The following is a 22393-nucleotide window of genomic DNA, read 5'->3' on the forward strand; positions in this document are numbered from 1 at the left end:
GCGCCGCGTGGCGTGGGGGGCGGGGCGGGCGGAGGGAGGGAGGGAGCGCGGCCGGCGGCGGAGGACGCGCGAAGATGGCGGCCTTCTCCGGTGCGTGTGCGGGCGGGCTGCGCGCCATCGCGGCGCGGGCGGCCGGCGGGAACCGGCGGGAACCGGCGGGGCCTGCGGGGGGGCGGCCCGGGGCCGGGAGCGCGGGAGGGAGCTGTCCGCGGGCGCCTGCGGTCACGCTGCGGGCGGCTCCGCGCGCTCCGAGGTGCGGGCACCGGCTCCCTCCGCTCCTCGCAGCCGCACCGGCCGCCCTGCCCGGGGCCGGCGGCGGCGCGGCGCCAGCGGGTCCCCGATCGCAGCCTCCCGCCCGCGGACGGGGCACCGGCGCTGAGGAGCTCGGGACCGGGCGGGCGGGCCGGCGGGCAGTGGGGCGAGGAGGCTCCGCTGGGAACGGACTCTCCCGCCTCTGCCCAGTTTTTTTCAAATCCTTCCAAAAGCAAACGCCCCAGGCGGAAACCCGGGATTTGTTTGCTTAAACGCCAGCAGATCCACACCAGCGTTAGGTGATCGGGGAGCTGGCAGGGGACGCGTTTGCATCCTCATGCACAGAGCTATGGCGCTCATCGCTGGGAAATGCTCATTCATTCGCTGCAGGACGCCCTCCTGTACTCCAAATAGGGTTTTGAGGTCGTTTATGGAGCCTGACAGCTGCTATGTTTACCTCTTCCTTTGCGATCATTCCTATGCTCAGTGTTAAGAAGCTGCACTAAGCCTTCTATACGCTTCAACGTGGGAAGTTTGCATAGCAGTCAGTGCAAGTCAGGCCTGCATTTTAATGTTCTTAATCTATGGGACCAGTCTTAGCAAGGTCTGCTTGGGCACACAACTTTAACACTTGATGAGTAGTTTTTCCATCTATGCATTCTCCTGGGCAGATTGAGAATTAGGAAAGCCCTTTCGAAAAATATTTTTATACTCGCCGATGCCAGCTATGTTTATATCAACAAGTTTATAATATAAATTTTCAGGGTTGTATCTATGGTGTTTTTTGCTGGTATGGTTCTTCTCAGCTGATGCAAAGGAAAAGCTACCCCTGCGATAGATGTAGCCAGTTTGTGGATTTGTTTTATGTCTTTTCACAAATGATTGCAAGAAATACAAATTTTCCAAATTGGTTGTTTGGAGGGCTTGGGAATATTGTTAATTTTTAATAGGAATGTTTACTTTTATAGTAATAATAATGAAAGCTTCATAGCCTGGGCGCAAGGGTTCCACCTTGTCTCCAGATGAAACAACCAAGATGCTGGTCCAACCCTCATTAGTCATGGGAACACGGGGTTACTGTGTATTCCATGGCAATTGTGCGCCAATACCACACTTGTTACCTGTAACCTTCCTGAATCCCTCCAGGGTAGGTAACTGCCCCGTTGTGTAGCTTGCCCGAGGGAGCACTGCTAGTGAGAGCTTGGATTTGAACTCGGGTCTTTCTCCAAAGCTTCCCCTCTTTCAACAATGCCTCACTCAGGAGGGGCCGAGGAATGATGCTACTCTTCAAAGCCTTTTCTTTTCTCTCAATAACTTTAAGAGCCGTGTGATTTGAGTTTAGTGTGTGTGGTTTTTTAAAATTAATTTTTATTTTCAGAGATGGGCGTTATGCCTGAAATTGCACAAGCTGTGGAAGAGATGGATTGGCTGTAAGTACACGAAGCTTAACTGTACCTGCCACGGCAGTGCTTTATCATTTAAACAGCTCATGATTTTATCAGCTCTTTTTGGGTGTAGCTGGGTACGTGAAATTAAGTTTTATTGTGATTCTCTAACTTACAGGACATTTCCTTTTTAAAATTTTGATATATTTCTAGCTGAAAAAGATTGGTAGTATTTACCAAATAAAATTCTCTTTTAGGTTTATAACTTAGCATGCCTGCCTGCCTTCATTAGCTTAGGGGATTTATTTTATTTTTACTAACTAAAATTTTTCAAAATATGATTCTTTTAGTCTCCCGACTGATATCCAGGCAGAATCCATCCCTCTGATCCTGGGAGGCGGGGATGTGCTTATGGTATGTCGAACAGGGGAGGGGCTGGGAGCCGGGGCACACGGTGGGGGAATGTCTGTGAGCCACTGTGAGAACTCCATAGGCTGTAAGATGATATCTTCAACCAATTAATTTTATACATTTACGTGCATTTAGGACACAGATACTGCACTCAAAGTACTAGGTAAGAGGTGTTACTGAGAAGCTTCACCCCAGTAGCACCGTAATACACGTGCGCAGATCATTGTATACAAGAGAACCATGCACCTGGATAAGCTTGCAGAGTGCTAAAGGGGATTCGAGTGGGGCAGGTGTCCTCCTGGATGAGGGGGCCACGGGGACTCTTCTGGAGGGGCAGTAGATTGAGGACAAGGGAGGATGAAAGAGGAATGACCTTAGAAGGCAGATGTGATCTCGGAGCAGTTCAGTTAGAGCAGTGGTTCTCACCCTGTCCAATGCCTCGGCCCTTTAATACAGTTCCTCATGTGGGGACCCGCAGGTTGAGAACCGCTAGCAGGGTCGCCTGAGACCATTGGAAAACAGTTATTTACATTATGATTCATAACAGTAGCAAAATTACAGTTATAAAGTAGCAAGGAAAATAATGTTATGGTTGGGGGGTCACCACAACATGAACTGTATTAAAGGGTCACGGCATTAGAAAGGTTGAGAACCACTGAGTTAGAGGGAAGCATAAAATATGTGTGTCTGGTGAGGCGGAACTTGAGAGAAGATGGGAAATACACAGTGGCTCAGATGACCTGGCTCTTTCTCAGGTGTCACTTAAAAGAATTGGGTATATGTTGGCAGTGGGGATCATTGGACATTTTAAGGAGGGGTGTGTTACAGGGTTAGGATTGTGTTTTTATGAGGGCTAATTTGGTAATAGACTTCTGAGAGATTTGATACTGTTTGGATACTTGGTGTACCCTAGGTTAGAAGGATGAGGCCTTAGGTTTGAAAGGTAGCGATGGGAAAGGAAGGGGGAGCAGTTATTGAGGGAACAGCAACGTTGGCAAAGCCACAGTTGACTGAGGGAACCTGAGATGTGGAGGCGCCTGTAAGTCAAGGTAACAAGGTAGCTAGTTGGGTGTAAACGGTTTTCACGTGGTATCGTTTGTTAAATTGACTTCTTTAATGGACAACGTTTTTTTCCATTTAGGCTGCAGAAACAGGAAGTGGAAAAACTGGTGTAAGTAATAAAAACTTAAGTGTGCTTTCTAAGAATTGATTTTTAAAGCAGCTTTGTACAGTAGTTCTGACTTAGAGATATTTAATAAAGCAACCTCCTGCAGAATGTGACAGAACGGTTGCTTATTTATAGTCTTATTGCCAGCTATTCTGAAATAACTTCTGTAAGGTATGGCTTTAAGAATATAGTTTTAAACTGGTCTTGGAGACATAGTTACATTTATCTTCAGTATTTACATTCACTTCTGAGTTTTACTGTCGTGGCTCCAGTAATAACGAGATTGCAAAGAGAGGCGGATTTCACAGTGGCGTGTCCTGGAGAACAGTTGGTCAGAGTGGAGGTATTTTTCCTCTAGTTTAGGATCCTTCTGCAGGTTCCCGTTCTTTGTTTTTGGAGCTGTCAGCTGGCTCCCGTTATCTTCATTCAGTCAGCTGTCTTGTGATTCTTTCTGGAATTTGAGATTTGGGCAGATTGGATGGCAGTCTAAAATATGTGTAATTATTTGATGTGCAGGCATAACTTCTGTAATTTATGCTGATTAGTAAATTGGCATCGATATCGTTATGGTGATGTGTGGAACCATTGTTTCTCTGTAGGCTTTCAGCATTCCAGTTATCCAGATAGTCTATGAAACTCTGAAAGACCAACAGGAAGGCAAAAAGGGGAAAACAACCATTAAAACTGGCGCTTCAGGTACTGTTCGCGTAGTAATATTTCCCTTTTGTGTAAATTAGTTATTCTCATCCCCGGCATGTGCAGGTGTGAGGTTTGGGTGTGCATTTGTATTGTCAGGGTCCGAGTGGTGGTATTGGCATTCGGTGTACTGGAAGCAGGGATGCTAAATGTCATTTAGAGCATAACTGAATTGTGAGACAGACAGGATATGAACTATTAATCTATTGGCCCACTTGAAAGTAATTTCAAAACTTGTAACAACTTCAAATCGGTGTTTATGAGAGATGGTTATAAACGGGAATGCTTCCAGAGGATAACCAGACTAGTAATAGTTCTAATCATGTCCTATGAGGAAAAGAAACTGCACACTTAACCATGGAGACGCAAGTGGAAGAGAGAGTAGTTAAACCTTTGAAAGGATCTGGAGAGAAACAGTTCCTCTGTAAAGTGGGACCAGGACTAAGAGAATAATCTGGAGGAAGCTTCTGTTTAACTTCTGAGTCACTAGATTGAGCCAGCAATTGAAGTTCTTTGAGAACCTCAAGAGAAAGTTACTTCTCCGTTATTCAAGGGGTTTATGCAGATGATAGCTATCATTCGATCAGAAATTAAAAAAAGTTGGGCTGAAAACACATGGAGTTCTCCACAGCTGTTATGATCCTTTGAATATCCATATACGATGAAGGTGTTTTAGAAAGGGGAAATGCTGATCCCATTAAAGTAAGGAAAAATTTTGTGACTTTTGAATATGGTACTGAATTTTTTGAGGTGAAGGACTTGCTTTTTAAAAAACAATGATGAAATGATACTTAATTAGATCTTGATATGTTAGTTATTTTTATTTTGATTGAAGTCAGCTTGTTCCGTTACCAGAACTTGATTTTATCAGTGCCTTTGTCATATGGTTATGACAAAGATGGATGCCATCAAATGCAAAGTGCACGGAAGCAGAGAGGAGAGAAGTTTCATCCCCCGATAGGCCAGCGATTATTACTGTGTTTCAGTGTTCAATTTCAGTGTTGCTGCTAATAAAACACCAACACTGTTTACTTCTACATTTAAAATAATGTGTAAAGTTGAATCTAGAGGAGTTAAATTATATAAAATATATGCTTTATTTTTGACAAAGTATTTTTAATTTCATACATTTGTAGTAACTCTTGTTATATTCATTTAGTGCTCAACAAATGGCAAATGAACCCATATGACAGAGGATCTGCTTTTGGTAAGTGGATAGATTTTAGCAACTCATTTATAAGTCAGAAACTTGCTTGTAATAATATCTGAGAATATAAAAATTGTGACATTTAGCAATAAAGATTTAATTCACCAAATTTTAAAATGTAGTTACTACAGTTTCACAGTTTAGTACAGACATAGGAATAGACAGATAAATCAATGAAATATAATGGAAATGCATCCAAGTATATATAAAATGTTAATATGTAGAAAAAATGACAAATTTCAGTGGGAAAAGGGTGATTTATTCAGTAAGGGTTTCAGCACAATTGATCCATCTGGAGTAACGTGAAATTGACTTGTCTCCTATTTAGGAACAAATTATATATGTATTTAAGACTTAAATATATATATATGTATATACACCATACGTATATACTATATTAATGTCCAATTTTGGGGTGTGAAAATTCTCCTAACCCAAATAAGGAACTCAGAAATTATAAAAGATATAGGTCTCTTTGTTTAAAATCTAAAAAATATATGTGGAAAAGATATTACAGGGAAAAGTCAAGAGACAAAAATAAATATGGAAAGAATACTTGCAATGTTGATGAAAGAAACAATCGTATACTACTAAAGAGTTCTTTCATAGATGTCTTTGGTAAGAAAGAGATAAATGACCAATAAGGAAAGTGGGCAGAGAATAGGAATAGGCAGTTCACAGTGGGAACAGTCTAAATGGCAATAAACATGCCAGGATCAAGTTTATAGGATAGAGCACATGTGTCAAACACAAGGCCCGCGGGCCAAATCCAGCCCGCCAGGCCTTGCAATGTGGCCCACACCACGCTGTCATCACTGTACTCCGCTGTCAGTTTATGACATTGTCAGTTTATGACTGTTCAGTAAACCATTGGGCCCGCGATTTAGGCTGGATTTTAGATTTTGGCCCCTTCTCTGATTGAGTTCGACACCCCTAGGATAGAGGGAAATGGAAATTAAAGTTACCCATCTGATTGGCAGTAATCCAAAAAATTGATAAGCTATATGGGTTATTGCCTTTTGGGAAAGCAGTTTGCCATTACCTATAAAAATTAAAATATATACACACACAGATATATATTCCTGGAAGCTCTAACTCTTTGGGATGAAAGAGGCAGTATATAGCATATGCATACAGCACTGTTTGGTGGAGCATTATAAGGGTTAAAACTGCCAACAAAATGAATGTTCTTGCTAAGGGGTGGTTAAAGCCTCGGGTGTATGGAAGTACCGTTGTGAAGCCATTACAAAGAATGAGTAGCGCTGTGGGGTTGTCATAAGTGATCAGCGTCAAGAATAGGGTGACTTAGTTGAATTTTCATCAGGTGCTGCTAAGAGAGGCAGAATGCAGGGAAATGCAGAGTGGGCGTGAGAAATCATGTCAAACCAACCAAAGCACCCAGATTGCTACTCTCCACCATGATGTTTAATTTATATTAAAGTTTACGTCTGTATATCTGCATACAGAATCTTAAATATGACAGTATTAAGGATTTGCCATTGCCAGAGAACTTTAAAGTTCAGTTTTACATAATGTAGTACCCGTTGAGTAAGAATGTTTATTTTGGATAATTTAATTTCTGATATGTGAAGTAAAATGTACATTTTAAAGGTTTATTCTACATTCAGGGGCTGAGTATGAGTCTCTGTCCTGAACCAGGGCACGAGTTCCTGTTTCTTTGTGGTACACACAAACACACAAAAGCCCATTTACCTAAAGCTGTTAAGCACCGAGGAGCACTGTGCCTGACGTGACGTATGTTATAGAGCTCCATCTTGTAGCGGTCTGATATTAGCGTATAACAGCTACCGGCTTGGTTATTGGAGCGTTTCCTGCCCTCCTCATTACGTTTTGTGGGTTAATGGATTGGGGAGCAAGCCAGACGCAGTTCCTGTTTTCCTTTTGGCACGGTATTCACTCAGGCTCCAATTTTAGCATAAGATCAAAGCAGCAGGTACTTAGGAGTGGGTGCTGTGTCACCCTTAGGAATCCATTTCTTTAAAGAGAACAGTTGTCTAAACACATTTAGAGAACAGTTGACTAAACACATCTGTGTTGCTGATACAGCTGCTCTTATGGAAGTCAGATTAGGCGCTGCTTTGCTTCCTTTCTGGACTTGTGGCGGTAGAATCCTGTCCCGGGGGCAGATGACTGTAGAGAAACCAGTCCCCACCGTGGCCAAGGCCCTCCAGGGGTGAAGAGGGGCCGGTCCCCGGGGGGAAGAGGTTGCTGTCACTCAGGAATCCGCACGCCTCTTTCTCTGGACCGTTACACCGAGCAAAGGCATTACCGTATTAGTGAGATGAATGAGACTGTTTCAGAGTGCATGACTGACATCACCTGTACTGACACGGTGTTCTGTGCTTTCCTCAAATCCAGCCATTGGGTCAGATGGTCTTTGCTGCCAAAGTCGAGAGGTGAAGGAGTGGCACGGGTGTAGAGCTACCAAAGGACTGACGAAAGGTATTAAGCTGCATTTACAGTACACCTGTAAACTTCCGGGGTAATTACTAATAAATGGACTTTCTTACCATAGCTTTATGGCAAGGACCCAAAAGACTTTTAATGTGACGGGAGGACCTACAGGTCTTCATCTGGGTCATACAAATTATAATTGAGAAACAGTGGAAACGTGGCCACATGCGTAACTGATAAAACATTAAACGTCTTGCCTCGTAGGGAAGCACTACTACGAAGTGTCCTGCCATGACCAGGGGCTGTGCAGAGTGGGCTGGTCCTCCATGCAGGCTTCCTTGGACCTCGGTAAGCTCTTCCAGAGGAAGCCGCGTCTGAGACTTGCAAGTTGTTAACCCGTGACCATTCAGAGTTTATGTTTTAGAGACATGAAATAACATCTGTTCCTCAAACCCTTTCAACAAAGATTTGAAATACTAAAAAATAGCCTTCCTATATAATAAAAGGCTAATATGCAAATTGTCCCCTCAACCGGGAGTTTAACCTTGAATTCAAACAGGAGGTGAGGCCTGCCCACCAACGACCCACATCCCACCCTCCCCACCAGCCCTGCCCCTGCCCCCGATTGCCCCGATCAGGGTGGGCTGGCCAGACCCCATCAGTGCACGAATCTGTGCACCAGGCCTCTAGTATATTAAAACTGTAAAATGAGGAATAGGTGCACGAATCTGTGCACCAGGCCTCTAGTATATTAAAACTGTAAAATAAGAATATGAAGCCAGAATCAAGTTAGTGTGTATGGATACATACCACAGTTAATGTAAATTTGTAAATCTCCTTTGCACGGCTTTTAATTTTATATCTCGCCTCATAAGTAAAATACTTTTTTAAACCTAGGTACTGACAAGTTTGGGTTTGGCTTTGGTGGAACAGGAAAGAAATCCCATAACAAACAGTTCGATAACTATGGGGAGGTAAGTTGTTTTATTGACTTGGTCATAGCATTAGGAAGTTTTCTATGTGTACTTAGTTGGTCAGTCATGACATGACTGAGGGCGTAGAAATGATTCTCAAATTCAAGTGGATTATCTGAATAAAGGGGTGGGCAAGGTAGGCTAATTTAGTAAGTAATATAAGAATAAATAATATAAGAATAAACTCATGTACTCACAACTGTATTTTCCATAGTGGTTCCGATTTGGACTTGAGGGAAGGAGTGTTACAAAATTCACTTAGCCCCTCCAAGGCATATTGCTTTGTCTTCTGTGTTGACCCCGTTTTGATTTGGGCTTTGACTTACACGTTACTCTCCTTTCTTGGTCGCCATCAGGGTTGTCTGATACAGTTGTTCTGATGAGGTTAGTCATTTGGTTCTATAAAGCCCGTCAAATGCTTCTGTTTTGTGTGAAATGCTACCAGTATAATAGGTCTCTTAACGACTACATTCAAGCTTCAAGGAGTTATTTTGAAATACATACTTGTGATGCAGGTATAGTTGAACTTTATTTACGGATTTGCTTTATGAACAGCACTTGACTCTCTGGTTTTCTAGGAATTCACTATGCATGATACCATCGGGTGTTACCTAGACATAGACAAAGGACACATCAAATTTTCCAAAAATGGTAAGCTCTCTCTGGATGGTTGTGTTGGAGATATTTGACATTCCCTCACCCTCTTCAATCCTTCCTCCCTACTTTCATTTTTTTAAACAAATACTGAGCATTTGGTATGTGCCAGGCACCCTGGTAGGTGCTAGAGATTCAGCAGAACATGGAATAGGCAAACACCTTTACGTTTGTGGGCTTGCCTACGGTGGGGAGACACCGACAGATACCCAGTGTGTCAAGGGGCAGATGCGCTGAAGGAGGGGCTAAGTCCGTGTAAGGGGATGCAGAGTGATAGCAGGTGGGGTGGGGTGCTGTTTCACACAGGATGGTCGGAGAGGGCTGTCTGAGAAGCCGACATTTGAGCAGGAGTCTGAATGAGCAGAGGGATGTCTCGGAGGAGTTTTTCCGGCAGAGGCCCCGAGGTGAAAGTGTGCTTGGGGTCTCTGAGGAACAGTGAGGGGCCAGTGGCTCCGGAGCCCCCTGAGCCGGGGGCAGGGGATAGACGTTAAACCAGTGAGGTAGTGAGGCCGGCAGCTGGGGCCTTACTGGTTTAGAAAGCTGGAAGCCCCTGGGTTTTGAGTAGAGAATTGCCACCGTCTTCCTTGGTCAGCAGCGTCACTGTTTTGCTGTGTTGGATACAGACTGGTCGGTGGGTGGGTGGGTTTGGCAGTAGGCGGGAGCCAGTTGGATGATAGCTGTGCTATTTGGGACATGGTAAGTTTGAGATACCCTCTGAATGGTGAAATCAAGTAAGCCGTTCCCTGTGGCATTTCAGGACTAGGTGAGAGAGAAGAGGGTGGCATTAGGCAGCACAGCCATCCGGTAGCATGAGGGGAAGCAGGAATGCAGGTGGGTTGGTGGGTGGATGGGTGGTGTGAGTGCTGTTTTAAGCTGGATGTGGTCAGGCTTTTCAATTTCTTTTTTGTGTTTTAAATTATCAATTCATTTTATCTGTATTGTTCAAAACATTACATAAGTCCCCTTCTCTCCCCTTTGATTCTCTCCATGAGCTTCCCCCCCACCCCACCCCAGGCCTACCACACTTGTCCGTGCCCATGGGTTATGCACATATGCATATAAGTTCTTTGGAAGTTTTAATTTCTCTCTCTCTCTCTCTCTCTCTCTCTCTCTCTCTCTCTCTCTCTCTCTATTTTTAAAGGAAAAGACCTTGGTTTGGCTTTTGAAATACCACCACATTTGAAGAACCAAGCCCTCTTTCCCGCCTGTGTTTTGAAGGTGAGTGAGAATCCAGTTAGAAGAATTTTGCTGGGACCACAGCTACTTTGCTCGGCATTATTGTGTATTGGCTAGTTTGCTGTTAGATTAAGAATTGTCATTTTCCCCTTTATTCCCTGCTAGAATGCTGAACTAAAATTCAACTTTGGTGAAGAAGAATTTAAGTTTCCACCAAAGGACGGTTTTGTAGGTCTGTCCAAGGCGCCAGACAGCTGCGTTGTCAAATCACAGCACACAGGTACTGCGCCTGGCGGGGGGAGAGGGGGAGAAGATTTCAGGATGGAGGGCAGGTGGAAACTCCAGAAGGTAAAGCTTCTCTTAGCAAGTTAGTTACCTGTGCCCCCCGGCTGGTGTAGGCACACATCAGTAAAACTAAATTTAGGCAATCTTACCTTGATTGTGTTTTATTTGTGGCAATTCTGCAAGTAGATTTAAAGAAACCTTAGTTCATTTAGGCAATCTTAGCGTTCTTGTGTTTTGTTTGACTGTCTCCTATACTTTGGACCATTGTTTAAAATTTTGATAGTGGACTATTTGCACGCGTGTTTTGTGAATAAAGGTACGTCCGTGCGGTTAGGATGTGCTCTGATCCTTTTATTCCCCGCAGGGAGCGCGCAGGTGGCACAGACCAAGTTCCTCCCCAACGCGCCCAAAGCTCTGATTGTCGAACCCTCCCGAGAGTTAGCCGAGCAAACGCTGAACAACGTCAAGCAGTTTAAGAAATATGTTGATAATCCGAAATTAAGGTAAAGCTTCTGTTTGTATTCGAAATCTAATTGTCTTGACATAAGGCAATTTTTTTTTAACCTGAACATTGTTTTTGAAGCATTTTAAATGAGAAAAATTTAAACAACTAAAGGATATTCTAAGAAGATTACTAGTAAATCTCCTCCCACTCCATCCCCCTGTTGTTAGTTGTTCTGCCTGTGGCAGCTTTTAAAACTTGATATTTACATATTATTTCATAGCTGGTCTCTGCACACACAGCCCTTACATGTGAAAGGTGATTGAAAGGAGGCCGGAGCCCTGGAGGCTGTGAGAGGAGGGCTCGTGTGTGAGTCCCCGTGCTTGCACACTCTGCTGGCTTCCCCACACCAGCGCATTCATAGGCTCCTGGGTGCGGAGCGCTCCATGTCTATCCTGCCTCCGACTTCCCTGTGGCTTCTCCTCCGTTACTTACTCAGCTCGCATTTCCACCGGAAAAAGAGGGGTGCGGCTCACACAGGAAGCGTGCTTTCACCTTTTTCCGCATTATTGCTCTGTGTATTCCAGGGAGCTTCTCATCATCGGAGGGGTGGCAGCCCGGGATCAGCTCTCCGTGTTGGATAATGGGGTAAGTTGTGCTTCTGGTTTTTAAAAAGTCACATCATGGGCGGTCGTTTTGGCAGTGTAGCTAGTTGTGTTGTGTTTCAAGAGATGGAAACAAGGTCAAAAAAGTGTAAGTTGGTTCAGAGACAGGCTGCAGCAGGTAAGCCTGTTCTTCCCGGAAGTGCTCGGAGTAGGCTCTTCCGAACCCCTCCTGCAGGACTCCGGCATGTGTCCGTCTTCCCGTCTGTCTGCCTTTCGAGCGGCTGGGAACTCCCTCCTCACTTTCATGAATGAAGTATCCTTTTTTGGGGGGGAGAGTGAGAACAGTAACTGAAAAAGAAGAGGCCGGAATGAAGACTGGAAATGGAGAGAGAGTGGGCTGCAGAGAAGGAGCAGTTTGGGCAGAGAGCCTTAGGGTGGGTGAGGATGCTGAGACCTGGCCCAGTAGGAGGGAGATGAGGTCAGAGAAGGTAAGGAGAAGTCTTAAGGGCGGTGCTTGGCCATGCGCTTATAAAGGACAAAGCTAAGCTGTGATCTTCATTAGAGAAATTGCTAGCTGTGCTCGTCAATTTGGTGAAACTAAACATGGGTAGGACCTTATAAAATACTTTATATGTATGAAATAACCTCTTCCTGACACATTTCTCCTCCATTCGCTTCCTTCCTGTTTTCTCAGTCAGGCTCAGCCACCTGGCACTGAGCCAGGGGCGCAAACATGCCCTCCTGTTATATGGGTACCTGGCAAAAGAACTTGCATTCCGAATGATTTAGATTTGACCCACTGTGGCATGTTAAGAGCAAGGAATCATATGTATTGGACTTGTTAAGATAGTAGTATTCTAAGATAGCAATATTGCTTTAGTATATTCTTATTTGGTACGTTATATTTTAGTGGTTGAAGAGATATTTATATTTAATACGTTCATTCCCAATCTTGGTTCCCTAAACCCAAATCTATTTTTTCCTAAGTTACTAAATTTCTTCACTCCCATTTTTCATGGCTGTTGGGGCAATGCTGCTCCGAGCTCTCTCGGTAGCAGTCACTTTCCTTCTGCTCAGGATCTGAGGTGTTCTCGCCTGTTCTTTCCATCTTACCTTCTCTTCTCCTGGTGTCTCCCACCGTCCTCTGGCTCAGCCTTAGCCCTGTGTGTGTCTGCAGCAGAAGTCAACTTTGGAGCGACAGAGTAGAGCTCTTTAATTTTAAAAAATCTCTTAAAGTTGCAGCAATATGCACATGCGCGGTCGAGACCAGGTGGAGTAGTTGGAGCCATCACACAAGTCAGGTTAATGTGTTTCTCGGGCTTTTCTGACTAAACCGAGCTGCTTTCTCGGGTCCCATCGGTGCCTGTCTGATGTTTGCAGGTGGATATAGTCGTCGGCACTCCGGGGAGGCTGGATGACCTGGTGTCCACCGGGAAGCTCAACCTGTCCCAAGTCAGGTTCCTGGTCCTGGACGAAGCCGTATGTTGAACTATGTTCTGCTTTTTAAAGTGTTCGCTTTTATTTTTGAAAATATGTAAAATAAATTAAAAATATAATTCAGTCATGGTTCAGATATCTAGAGATAATCATTGTTACCAGTTTTGCTATATTTCCTTCCATTTCTGTATTTATGTAAATGTTATTTTATGTAGTTGAAATCAAGTTTTGAGGCATCTAGGAAAGCTTTTTTTAATTTTAATTTTTTAAGTATATTTTATTTAATTTTTTTACAGAGAGGAAGGGATGAGGGATAGAGAGTTAGAAACATCGATGAGAGAAACATTGATCAGCTGCCTCCTGCACACCCCCTACTGGGGATGTACCCACAACCAAGGTACATGCTTTTGACCAGAATTGAACCTGGGACCTTTGCGTTCACAGGCCAATGCTCTATCCACTGAGCCAAACTAGTTAGGGCTAGGAAAGCTTTTTTTTTTTTAATGTGGTATTGTTAAGTTTTCATGTTGTTATTCATAAAAGATTTTTAAAGGCTGTCCTATGGTCTGTTGTATGGATACTTCATTGTTTATTTTACTGCTCTTGTTACTAGATGCGTAGGTTTGTTTATCTTTCCAAATGGTTATTTTTGTGTGGATGTAATTTTTTTACACATTACAAATTATTCCTCTCTGTCATAGTTGCAAATGAAACTGTATGAAAAAAACATTAATGTGTTTGAGCTCTTGCAACATACTTGCAGATTAATTTCAGGAGGGGTGCAGTAGTTTTTAGCACAGGTTTTTGTGTTTGTGTTTTGTTTTTTCCATATTAAACCATATGCTTAGGACATGTGGTAATAGCTGTTAACTCTCCTATTCTTTCATGAATACTAAAGTGTGGTGTTTGGATTGTGTATCACCAGCTTTTTCATATTTTAGTCACATGGGGTTTAAAGTTGAACTTATAACTTGTCTATAAGGATCCAAGAGAAAATAATCACTTAAAAATACATGGATATATATCTGTACGAATGAGTTTCTACATCTTACATTTTACGTTTCTTTCAGAAAAGAAAGGTGTAGACCCTGATTCAGAACTGACGCTTTTCTTTGCGTCTCACGCAGGACGGGCTGCTCTCCCAGGGCTACTCGGACTTTATAAACCGGATGCACAGCCAGATCCCGCAGATCACCTCCGACGGGAAGAGGCTGCAGGTAAAGGTCTAACACGTCTTAAACATGCGCATGCTCATTACGTTTCAGTGTTTAGTTTCTGTCTGACGTTCACATCTCCTAGTGTTTTCTGATTAACTGCTCTATGAAACGTCTTCTTTAGTACTTGATCATATAATACACACAAAGGAAAAGGTCTATGTTAGAGAAGTTTGTAGGTTTTTAGCTAAGTCTGAACCTTACAATTTAGATCTTCAAAACCTTTTCATCTCACTTAGTTTTTGTTGTGCCCCGAGGAGTAGAGTCATGGTCTCTGTGGCAGCAGAGGGTCTGAGCTCAGAGAGAGGAACTTGCCAGAAGCCACACCGCTCATTGCTGCAGAGTCGGGTACTGAACTTGTCTTCAGATTCCAAGCTAGTATCCGTCGTGGCCCACATCCATATCGTTGGTGGAGTTACTGTTATAAGATGAGAGTTTATCTAAACTTTGACTTTCCTATTCATAGGTGATTGTTTGCTCGGCCACTTTGCATTCTTTTGATGTAAAGAAACTGTCTGAGAAGATCATGCATTTCCCCACGTGGGTTGATCTAAAAGGCGAAGATTCCGTCCCGGACACGGTGCACCACGTGGTGGTCCCGGTGAACCCCAAAGCGGACCGGCTGTGGGAGCGGCTGGGCAAGAACCACATCAGAGTGAGTCTCTGTCTGTGAACCTTGGCGCAGAGGAAAGCAGTCGCAAACTAGCTTTACCTCGGCCCTTAGTGATGCTTAACACCGCCAGTTAGTTCACCTCAGATGCATAACACAGCCAGTTAGTTCACCTCAGTAAAGAGAAGTCGAGAAACAGGTTAGGAAAACGTTAGGCCTCTAGGGCATGGGGTAAGCGATGGACTCATCTGTTACTGTTCTGTCTATAAAGTTGCTTTTGATAAAATTTTTATAAACAGGATTACCTGTATATATAGACCTGATTTCAGATGCAATGATTTCCTGTTTAGTAGTAGTTTAGTGTTATCTTGATGTGCCTTATTTAAAAAAATTAATTTCATGTGTCCATCATGTCATTTCCCCCCACTGTTACTGGATTTGCCATTATATAAGGGTATGTTTATAATGAATACACAAAGTCCTAAAAACGACCTTTGTATTTTTATTATTACATTTAAAATTGGTCAGCCTTAGACCTGCAGTTAAAGGGTTTTTCTGCATCTGAAGAACGCTTGCCTACAGATTATAAAGATGTGTCTGAAGTGCAGCCTGAAGATAAAGACAGTTCTCTTCTTTTAAAAAGTGACGCCTGTTCTGAATTGTTGCTTAAGCCACTCCCTGCCCCTTTGTGCTCTTGCTGTTTGTAGACGGATGAAGTACATGCGAAAGATAACACACGACCTGGCGCTAACAGTCCGGGTAAGTAACACACGGTAGTGAAAGCAGCTGAAAGGTTGTGAAAGCAAATTGGTATGTTTTACTGTGTTTATGCCCTGTCTCCTGGGATCTATAAAAGTAGAATAGGAAATCTGAAAATGAAAGCAACAAAAATAAGAAAGAAACAGGAGAAAAGCTGATATTATAGTCAACTTAGAAGAATACTAGTGACTGAATTTAAAATATTAGCCTCCTGGCATCTAAATCACAGATATTTTAAATTATAGAGTGCTCACTGATCATAGGAAACCTTTCTCTGGTGACAGGTTATATTATATAGGCCCCGAATTCCAGGGATTCTTCATTTCAGGAAACTAGATAACAAAGACAAGGTCTTTAGCTTCCCATTGAAAAATAAAGATTTGGAGGTTGCTGCCTAAGAAATTTCTAACTATGTTTGATCTACGGCCTTTACTCCATAGAGGGAAGTAGGAACTTTTTGGTGTTTAGGTTAACTTAGAAAGTATATAACTTGTTTTTAAATGGGGTTAAACATTTATGGCACATTCAGGGACATTAATGTGAGGCACAATAGAATTAATTCTCCGTAAAAGGTAAGATTGTGTGGTTGTGTTTTTCTATGTGTGTGTGTGTGTGTGTGTCTCATAGGAGGGATGGTTAGAGGTGCTTTGGTACCCCACAAACTGGCGTCGCATTGAAGCAGAGTTTAGGTGAGTTAGCAGTAAGTCTGACTAATTATTTGTGTCCATGGCAGTCAGATTGAGATTCTGTTTTGTTCTCCTCGGTGATATTTAGAGATGTGGTCTGAAGCCATTAAAATCCTGAAGGGGGAGTACGCGGTGCGGGCCATCCGGGAGCACAAGATGGACCAGGCGATTATTTTCTGTCGAACCAAGATCGACTGTGACAACCTGGAGCAGTATTTCATGCAGCAAGGAGGAGGTGAGGTTTCCTCACTTGAAGTAAATTGTGCTTATCCCCTCATTTGGTTGGCTATTAATCTACGGGTGATACAGCCTGGAATGCGCACAAAATGTAAAGCAGGGATGGGGCGCTGTGTGTGCTGACAGTGCTTCTCTGGGAGATGAGCCTAGGAAAAGCAGCGAGACCGTTTCCACAAGGTCGTTCACTACAGTGAGCGTGGGTCACAGTGTGAAGGACCTATGTCATCTGGAAGGAGGGTGAGATTGAGTGATGTTAAAATTTCAAGTGTCTCTCCTGAGTAATAGAGTGTCTGTCTTTTAAATCGATACATGAGGAAACAACAATCTACGTAAGGCTAAATAAGAAAGGACAAAGGGGGAAATGAGAAAAAGCAGAAGAGTTAGAAATTACAGAAAAAGAGATGGCTGGTGGGAATCGGGACATATGCGTGAGCACTCTAACATATACCCGGGGTCTAGAGTCTGTTAAAAGGCAGAGGTTGGCCCAGCCGCCGGCTCAGATGACTGGGTTGTGTAGAACAGCAGTCGCCAACTGGTGGTCTGCAGGCCGGTGGTCCGCGATGTCCGAAAGGCTGGCCACCGCCGGCGTAGAACACCTTCAGGAGGGCAGGCTGTGGGCGTGGCCTGTAGTAAGGGCGTGGGCTTCTTAGTGCCTGTTTGATTCTTCCAAGAACAACCTCTTTGACCTACTTTTTGTTTTTCACTTCCTATGGTACAGGCGAAGTTCCTGGTGTCCACATGTATTTTCCTCTTATTAATATACTTCATTGGCATGCTGCTTTATTTACTTCTGCAGGTTGGGAAGGTGGCTTAAAATGTCATTCAAAGCAACATCCAATTTATTGCCAGGGAGTTCATTTTAGTGGCACTTGGCTCAATCGTAGATTTCCATAGAATTATCAGGTACCGTTATAGCCTGACTCAGGCCAGTGTTTCCCAGGGCTAACTAATCTGCCTTCCCCCAGGGCCTGATAAGAAGGGACACCAGTTCTCCTGCGTTTGTCTGCATGGCGACCGAAAGCCTCACGAGAGAAAGCAGAACTTGGAAAGATTTAAGGTATTGGCATTGAAATCGTTTACATTTCCTTCATACGGAAGAGGAGAGTTGTATCTGGTTTTAATCAGTTCCAGTTAATATTCATAAAGCAACTCTTGTCCTAGAAATTTCAAAATAATTCTGTCCTCGCTGGTGTATTCCATTCATGGCTGTGTTAGTCATCTTTAAGGTCAGGTGATAAATGACACATTCTCTGTCAGCTCAACACTACTGTAACAGGAACTTTTAGTTTGAGTAAATTGAATTAAATTCTTCCAGGTAGATGTTTTTAGAAGCAGCATTAGATAGGTGAACAATGTCTGTGAGCCTTTACAAAAGCTTATAGTGATGCCCATAGAAAACTTAATGTGTGGATTATTTTCAGACAGGTGTCAAAATAGGGTTTTGTAGAATTAAATAGAGTTTTAATTGTTTGGGGCAGACCATCCCAGCCATAGCACATGAATAGGTCCTGAGGTAGGTGGGGCTTTAGCCCTTTAAGACCCAAGGTCAGTAGCCTGCACCCACAAGAGTCCTTACTGTTTATCGCAGTGTGTTCATTTCCCTGCATCATGCATTCTCTCAGGCGCACCCTGGAAAAGGGGAGAGAGAGTGCTGGGCGAGGGAACTTCGGGTTATGTTCCCGTGCTGTGGATTGATGTGGATGGCAAAACATGTGGAATGGTCTGGTTTACTCAGGAGAACTGCCCTTCTGTACCTGGGCATTCTACGGGACCCGTGATCAGCAAACCGCAGCTCACAAGCCACAGGCAGCTCCTTGGCCCCTTGAGTATGGCTCTTCCACAAAATACCACGGCCTGGGAGAATCTATTTTGAAGAAGTGGCACTAGAAGAAGTTTAAGTTTAAAAAATGTGGCTCTCAAAAGAAATTTCAAGCGTTGTACAGTTGATATTTGGCTCTGTTGGCTGATGAGTTTGCTGACCACTGTACTGGACCAAAACCCAGTGTTCCCATTCCCCTCCCCCAGAGCTCTGACTGCTGTGCCTGGGCCAGACCCCATCCCAGGCTGATGCGTATTTCCTTTGTGAGCACCAGGGGGCACTCTCTGCCCCTTCTCTTTAGCATTTTTTTCCTCGCCAGCATTGAGGTAAAATAGCTAGTATTCTAAATTTCAATGCATGGGTAAAAATAATGCTTCTGTTTTTATAGTTTGTTCTATTTTTCTCTTGAATTACCTGTCAGGATTTCTAAGGTTTAATATCTTTGATATAAGAGAAAAGCAAAGCAAAATGAATCTAGTCATTAATTTATTCACCTTAAATGTCGTGTTACAGTAGTTAGTGAACCATAACTTAAAAATTCAAGAGGTGGCCCAGAGAATTAAGATGATCTGGGTCTCTAATCTGAAAGTAACACAGTAGTACCTAGAGTTCTCAGTTAGTGGGAAAACAGTGTTGTGTTTATGTTTTTGTATATGTGCTGATAAATGCCTTTCTTCCTCTCTGTTCTCTGTAGAAAGGAGACGTAAGATTCTTGATTTGCACAGATGTGGCTGCCAGAGGAATTGATATCCATGGAGTTCCTTACGGTAAAAAGACACTTTTTATACTGTAGATGGAATTTAAAGTAGTAAACTAGTATTTTCAGAATGTTTAGAAACTCGTGGCACTTGGTAATGACCGGTTTCATTTACAGTCATCAATGTCACCCTGCCTGACGAGAAGCAGAACTACGTGCACCGGATCGGCCGGGTCGGCAGAGCTGAGAGGTACTGGCCCTTCCCTCCTCCCGCAGCCTCTGTGTGGGGAGCGAGGCCTAACGAGACTGTTCACCTCTTTCAGGATGGGCCTGGCCATTTCCCTGGTGGCAACGGAGAAAGAGAAGGTAAGCCTCTGTGCTGCATCGCACTCACTGTTTATGTTGCTACATGTTTTTCAGATGTTGGAAAGAAAAGCAGTGGGATTTTCCCGTTTCCATTGAATTTGGTTCCACGGGGAATATAAGTAACCTCTTTGTAGCCTTTTTATTTTTTGGTCAGTTTTCACTAAATGGATAAATAGGATGAAGTTTGGAAGGGAGAAATGCAAAACGTTATTTGTCCTAATAGCTTCAAAATAATTGTTTTCACCAAAATGTATTTAAACTGTGGCATGGTGCCATAGAAGACTTTTTATGAGGGGGACGAGGGGAGAATGTAAGTTACTATTTTTGATATCATTTCAAACTTACAGAAAAGTTGCAAGAATAAAGAATCCCCTTATATTCATTGCCCAAACCAGTTGTTCATTTTGCTTTTGCTTTATTTTCTTAGGAAAAAGATTTGAACTTCCTTTTTATGCTCATCTTGATATAGCATTCTCCAATATGTACTTTTTCATCCTTGTTTCTATGTGAGAATTGCTTTTTGTAACTGACATCCATTTTGGAAAAACTGTTGGATTATTTTCGAGAAGAGTTCTTTTGGGAGACCTGGTTAAAAAAAGAGCTACTGGGTGGTGGCGGCAGCAGCCGCACCTGCAGTCTGCCTCGAGGACAGACGATATTAAAAACAAGGTGACAGTGGAGCATCCGAGCGTGTTTCGGTCTCCATGCACGTTCATTCCTCCTCCCTCTTTAGGTCTGGTACCATGTGTGTAGCAGCCGTGGGAAGGGCTGTTACAACACCAGGCTCAAGGAGGATGGTGGCTGCACCATATGGTACAATGAGATGCAGGTAAGATGCCATAAGCTTATTACCATTTGAAACTAGACTGCATTTGTTTGCAAAAGTCATATCAGCACTTACCTGTTGTCACTTAGGAGGGAAAGTATTGAGTAATTGATTATGATGTTAGCTGTAGTTTATAAATTGTAACTGTGAGTCTAACTCTTCAGAAATCTATCTTCCATTTATACTAAGTATTGTACAGCTTCCTGTTTTTATTTAATGCTACTAAAATGCAACTCTTGTCAAAATGAAATTTTCTCTCCCTTTCTTAGCTGCTCTCTGAGGTAGAAGAACACCTGAACTGTACCATTTCTCAGGTTGAGCCAGATATAAAGGTACCTGTGGATGAATTTGATGGCAAAGTTACCTATGGACAAAAACGGGCAGCTGGTGGTAAGCTTTGAATTACTTTTAATCCTATTTTAAATGAGAGTGTTTCCCCTCTGAGCATCAGTTTAAGAAGGAAGTGCTTTTATTTCATAACCAGAGGCCCAGTGCACGAAATTCATGCACTCGGGGTGGGGGTCCCTCAGACCAGCCTGCCCCATCTCACAATCCTGGAGCTCTCGGGAGATGTCCGACGGCTTAGCACTGCCGTACTTCCTTAGTGGAGAGGCCCCGCCACCGCTGCTGCCCTCGCCAGCCATGAGCCTGGCTCAGGGCTCCTGGCTGAGCGGCGCTCCCCCTGTGGGAGTGCACTGACCACCGGGGCAGCTCCTGAGTTGTGCGTCTGCCCCCTGGTGGTCAGTGTACGTCACAGTGACCGGTCATTCTCCCATTGACTGATTTGCATGTTAGCTTTTTATTATATAGAGATGTCAAGTGTATATCTTTAGCATGTTACTCTTTATTATTCTCATAGCCCTTGTCCTTACCTGTCCACGGCATTTTTGCTGGATGATGTATGTGATGAGGAAGCAGGGTAGCTGCCTCTCTCGCTGTGCTAATGTTTATATGAGTAGTTGAACATTTATAGAGTTATTAGGGAATGAGTGTGGTGATTTTGAGTGAAGAATCAGAAGTCTTTGACTTTGTTCAGTGGTAACCAGCCTACCCTCCCCTTTGCCTGGAATGCCCTTCGCTCATTCCTGAAATTTTGTTAAGATTCAGGCTAACCTTGTGCTTTCCCCAATCAAGGTCGAGGGCGGGGAGGGCCAGACGGGGGTATTGGGACAGCTGCTAGTGGGGCCGAATCATGGATCTGTAATGATTTAACTAACGTTTTAGAACTCTGCGTTTTGGAGATAACTTGCCCGGTAGCACGTTTTATTGCTGGAAGCAATGTTTAAACTCATGCTGTTGAGCCAAAGTATCGCCGACAAGCTGTTTCAGGCAGGCCATTCACTCTGCTCTGTGTGCAATGCAGGTGGAAACTATAAAGGCCACGTGGACGTCTTGGCACCTACAGTGCACGAGTTGGCCGCCCTGGAGAAGGAGGCGCAGACGTCGTTCCTGCACCTTGGCTACCTCCCGAACCAGCTGTTCCGCACCTTCTGACTCTCACACCGGGGGAGGTCTGAGTAACACGGCCGTCGTCGTCTTAAAACTCTGACGCTGCTGTACTGCTTCCAGGCAGCGGTATTTATAGTAACCTAAGCTATTAATGCTAACTCTTGCATGTCAAGAAACATGGAACATTAGTCATAGGAATTCTTCATGGAATGGCAACCTAATGAAAGTAATAAACGTGATGACTCTATTTTCCTGAAGGCCTGTGTCTTATTTTAACGTGACTCGATAGCTTTTCCGCTTCAGGAATGCTGTGGTTTTATGAAGCGCAGTCCGTGGGAATGTGAACTTGGCAGAGGACCTGTGTGGAGCCGCTGTGCGTACGGAGGAGGTGCTTCTCCCCAGGCAGCACCCTCGGGGGGGAGACGGGCTAGCAGTGGTGGCCGTGCCTGCTGTGTCCGCAGCTGGAGAGTGGGAGGCGAGAGAGGGCTGGTGGTCCCGAGGCCGGACAGCCCGGCTAGTCTGAAGCCGGTGTTCTAGGAGCTGGAAGGTTCTGTGAGGACTGACAGCTGAGTGGGTGGTGACAGTGAAGCTGTATCTCTGAAGGTTCGCCTTCGTTTTAAGAT

General features: G+C 43.8%; 1 protein-coding gene across 1 annotated transcript; it reads left to right on the forward strand.

The window, feature by feature from the left end:
- The first annotated feature begins 11 nt into the window (after positions 1 to 11).
- On the forward strand, positions 12 to 22027 carry DDX1 (DEAD-box helicase 1). The gene is made up of 26 exons (XM_084900575.1): positions 12 to 90; positions 1631 to 1682; positions 1988 to 2051; positions 3190 to 3219; positions 3816 to 3912; positions 5072 to 5119; positions 7499 to 7582; positions 7799 to 7882; positions 8432 to 8508; positions 9087 to 9159; positions 10304 to 10380; positions 10504 to 10618; positions 10988 to 11126; positions 11653 to 11713; positions 13051 to 13149; positions 14235 to 14324; positions 14788 to 14976; positions 15639 to 15690; positions 16465 to 16611; positions 17579 to 17670; positions 19127 to 19199; positions 19307 to 19379; positions 19453 to 19495; positions 20229 to 20324; positions 20591 to 20711; positions 21685 to 22027. The coding sequence occupies exons 1-26, from the start codon at positions 75 to 77 to the stop codon at positions 21813 to 21815; spliced, it is 2223 nt and encodes a 740-aa protein (XP_084756701.1). The 5' UTR covers positions 12 to 74; the 3' UTR covers positions 21816 to 22027.
- The last annotated feature ends 366 nt before the right edge of the window (positions 22028 to 22393 follow it).

Source organism: Pipistrellus hanaki (assembly GCF_964339955.1).
Source record: "Pipistrellus hanaki genome assembly, chromosome: 12".
Lineage (NCBI taxonomy): Eukaryota > Metazoa > Chordata > Mammalia > Chiroptera > Vespertilionidae > Pipistrellus > Pipistrellus hanaki.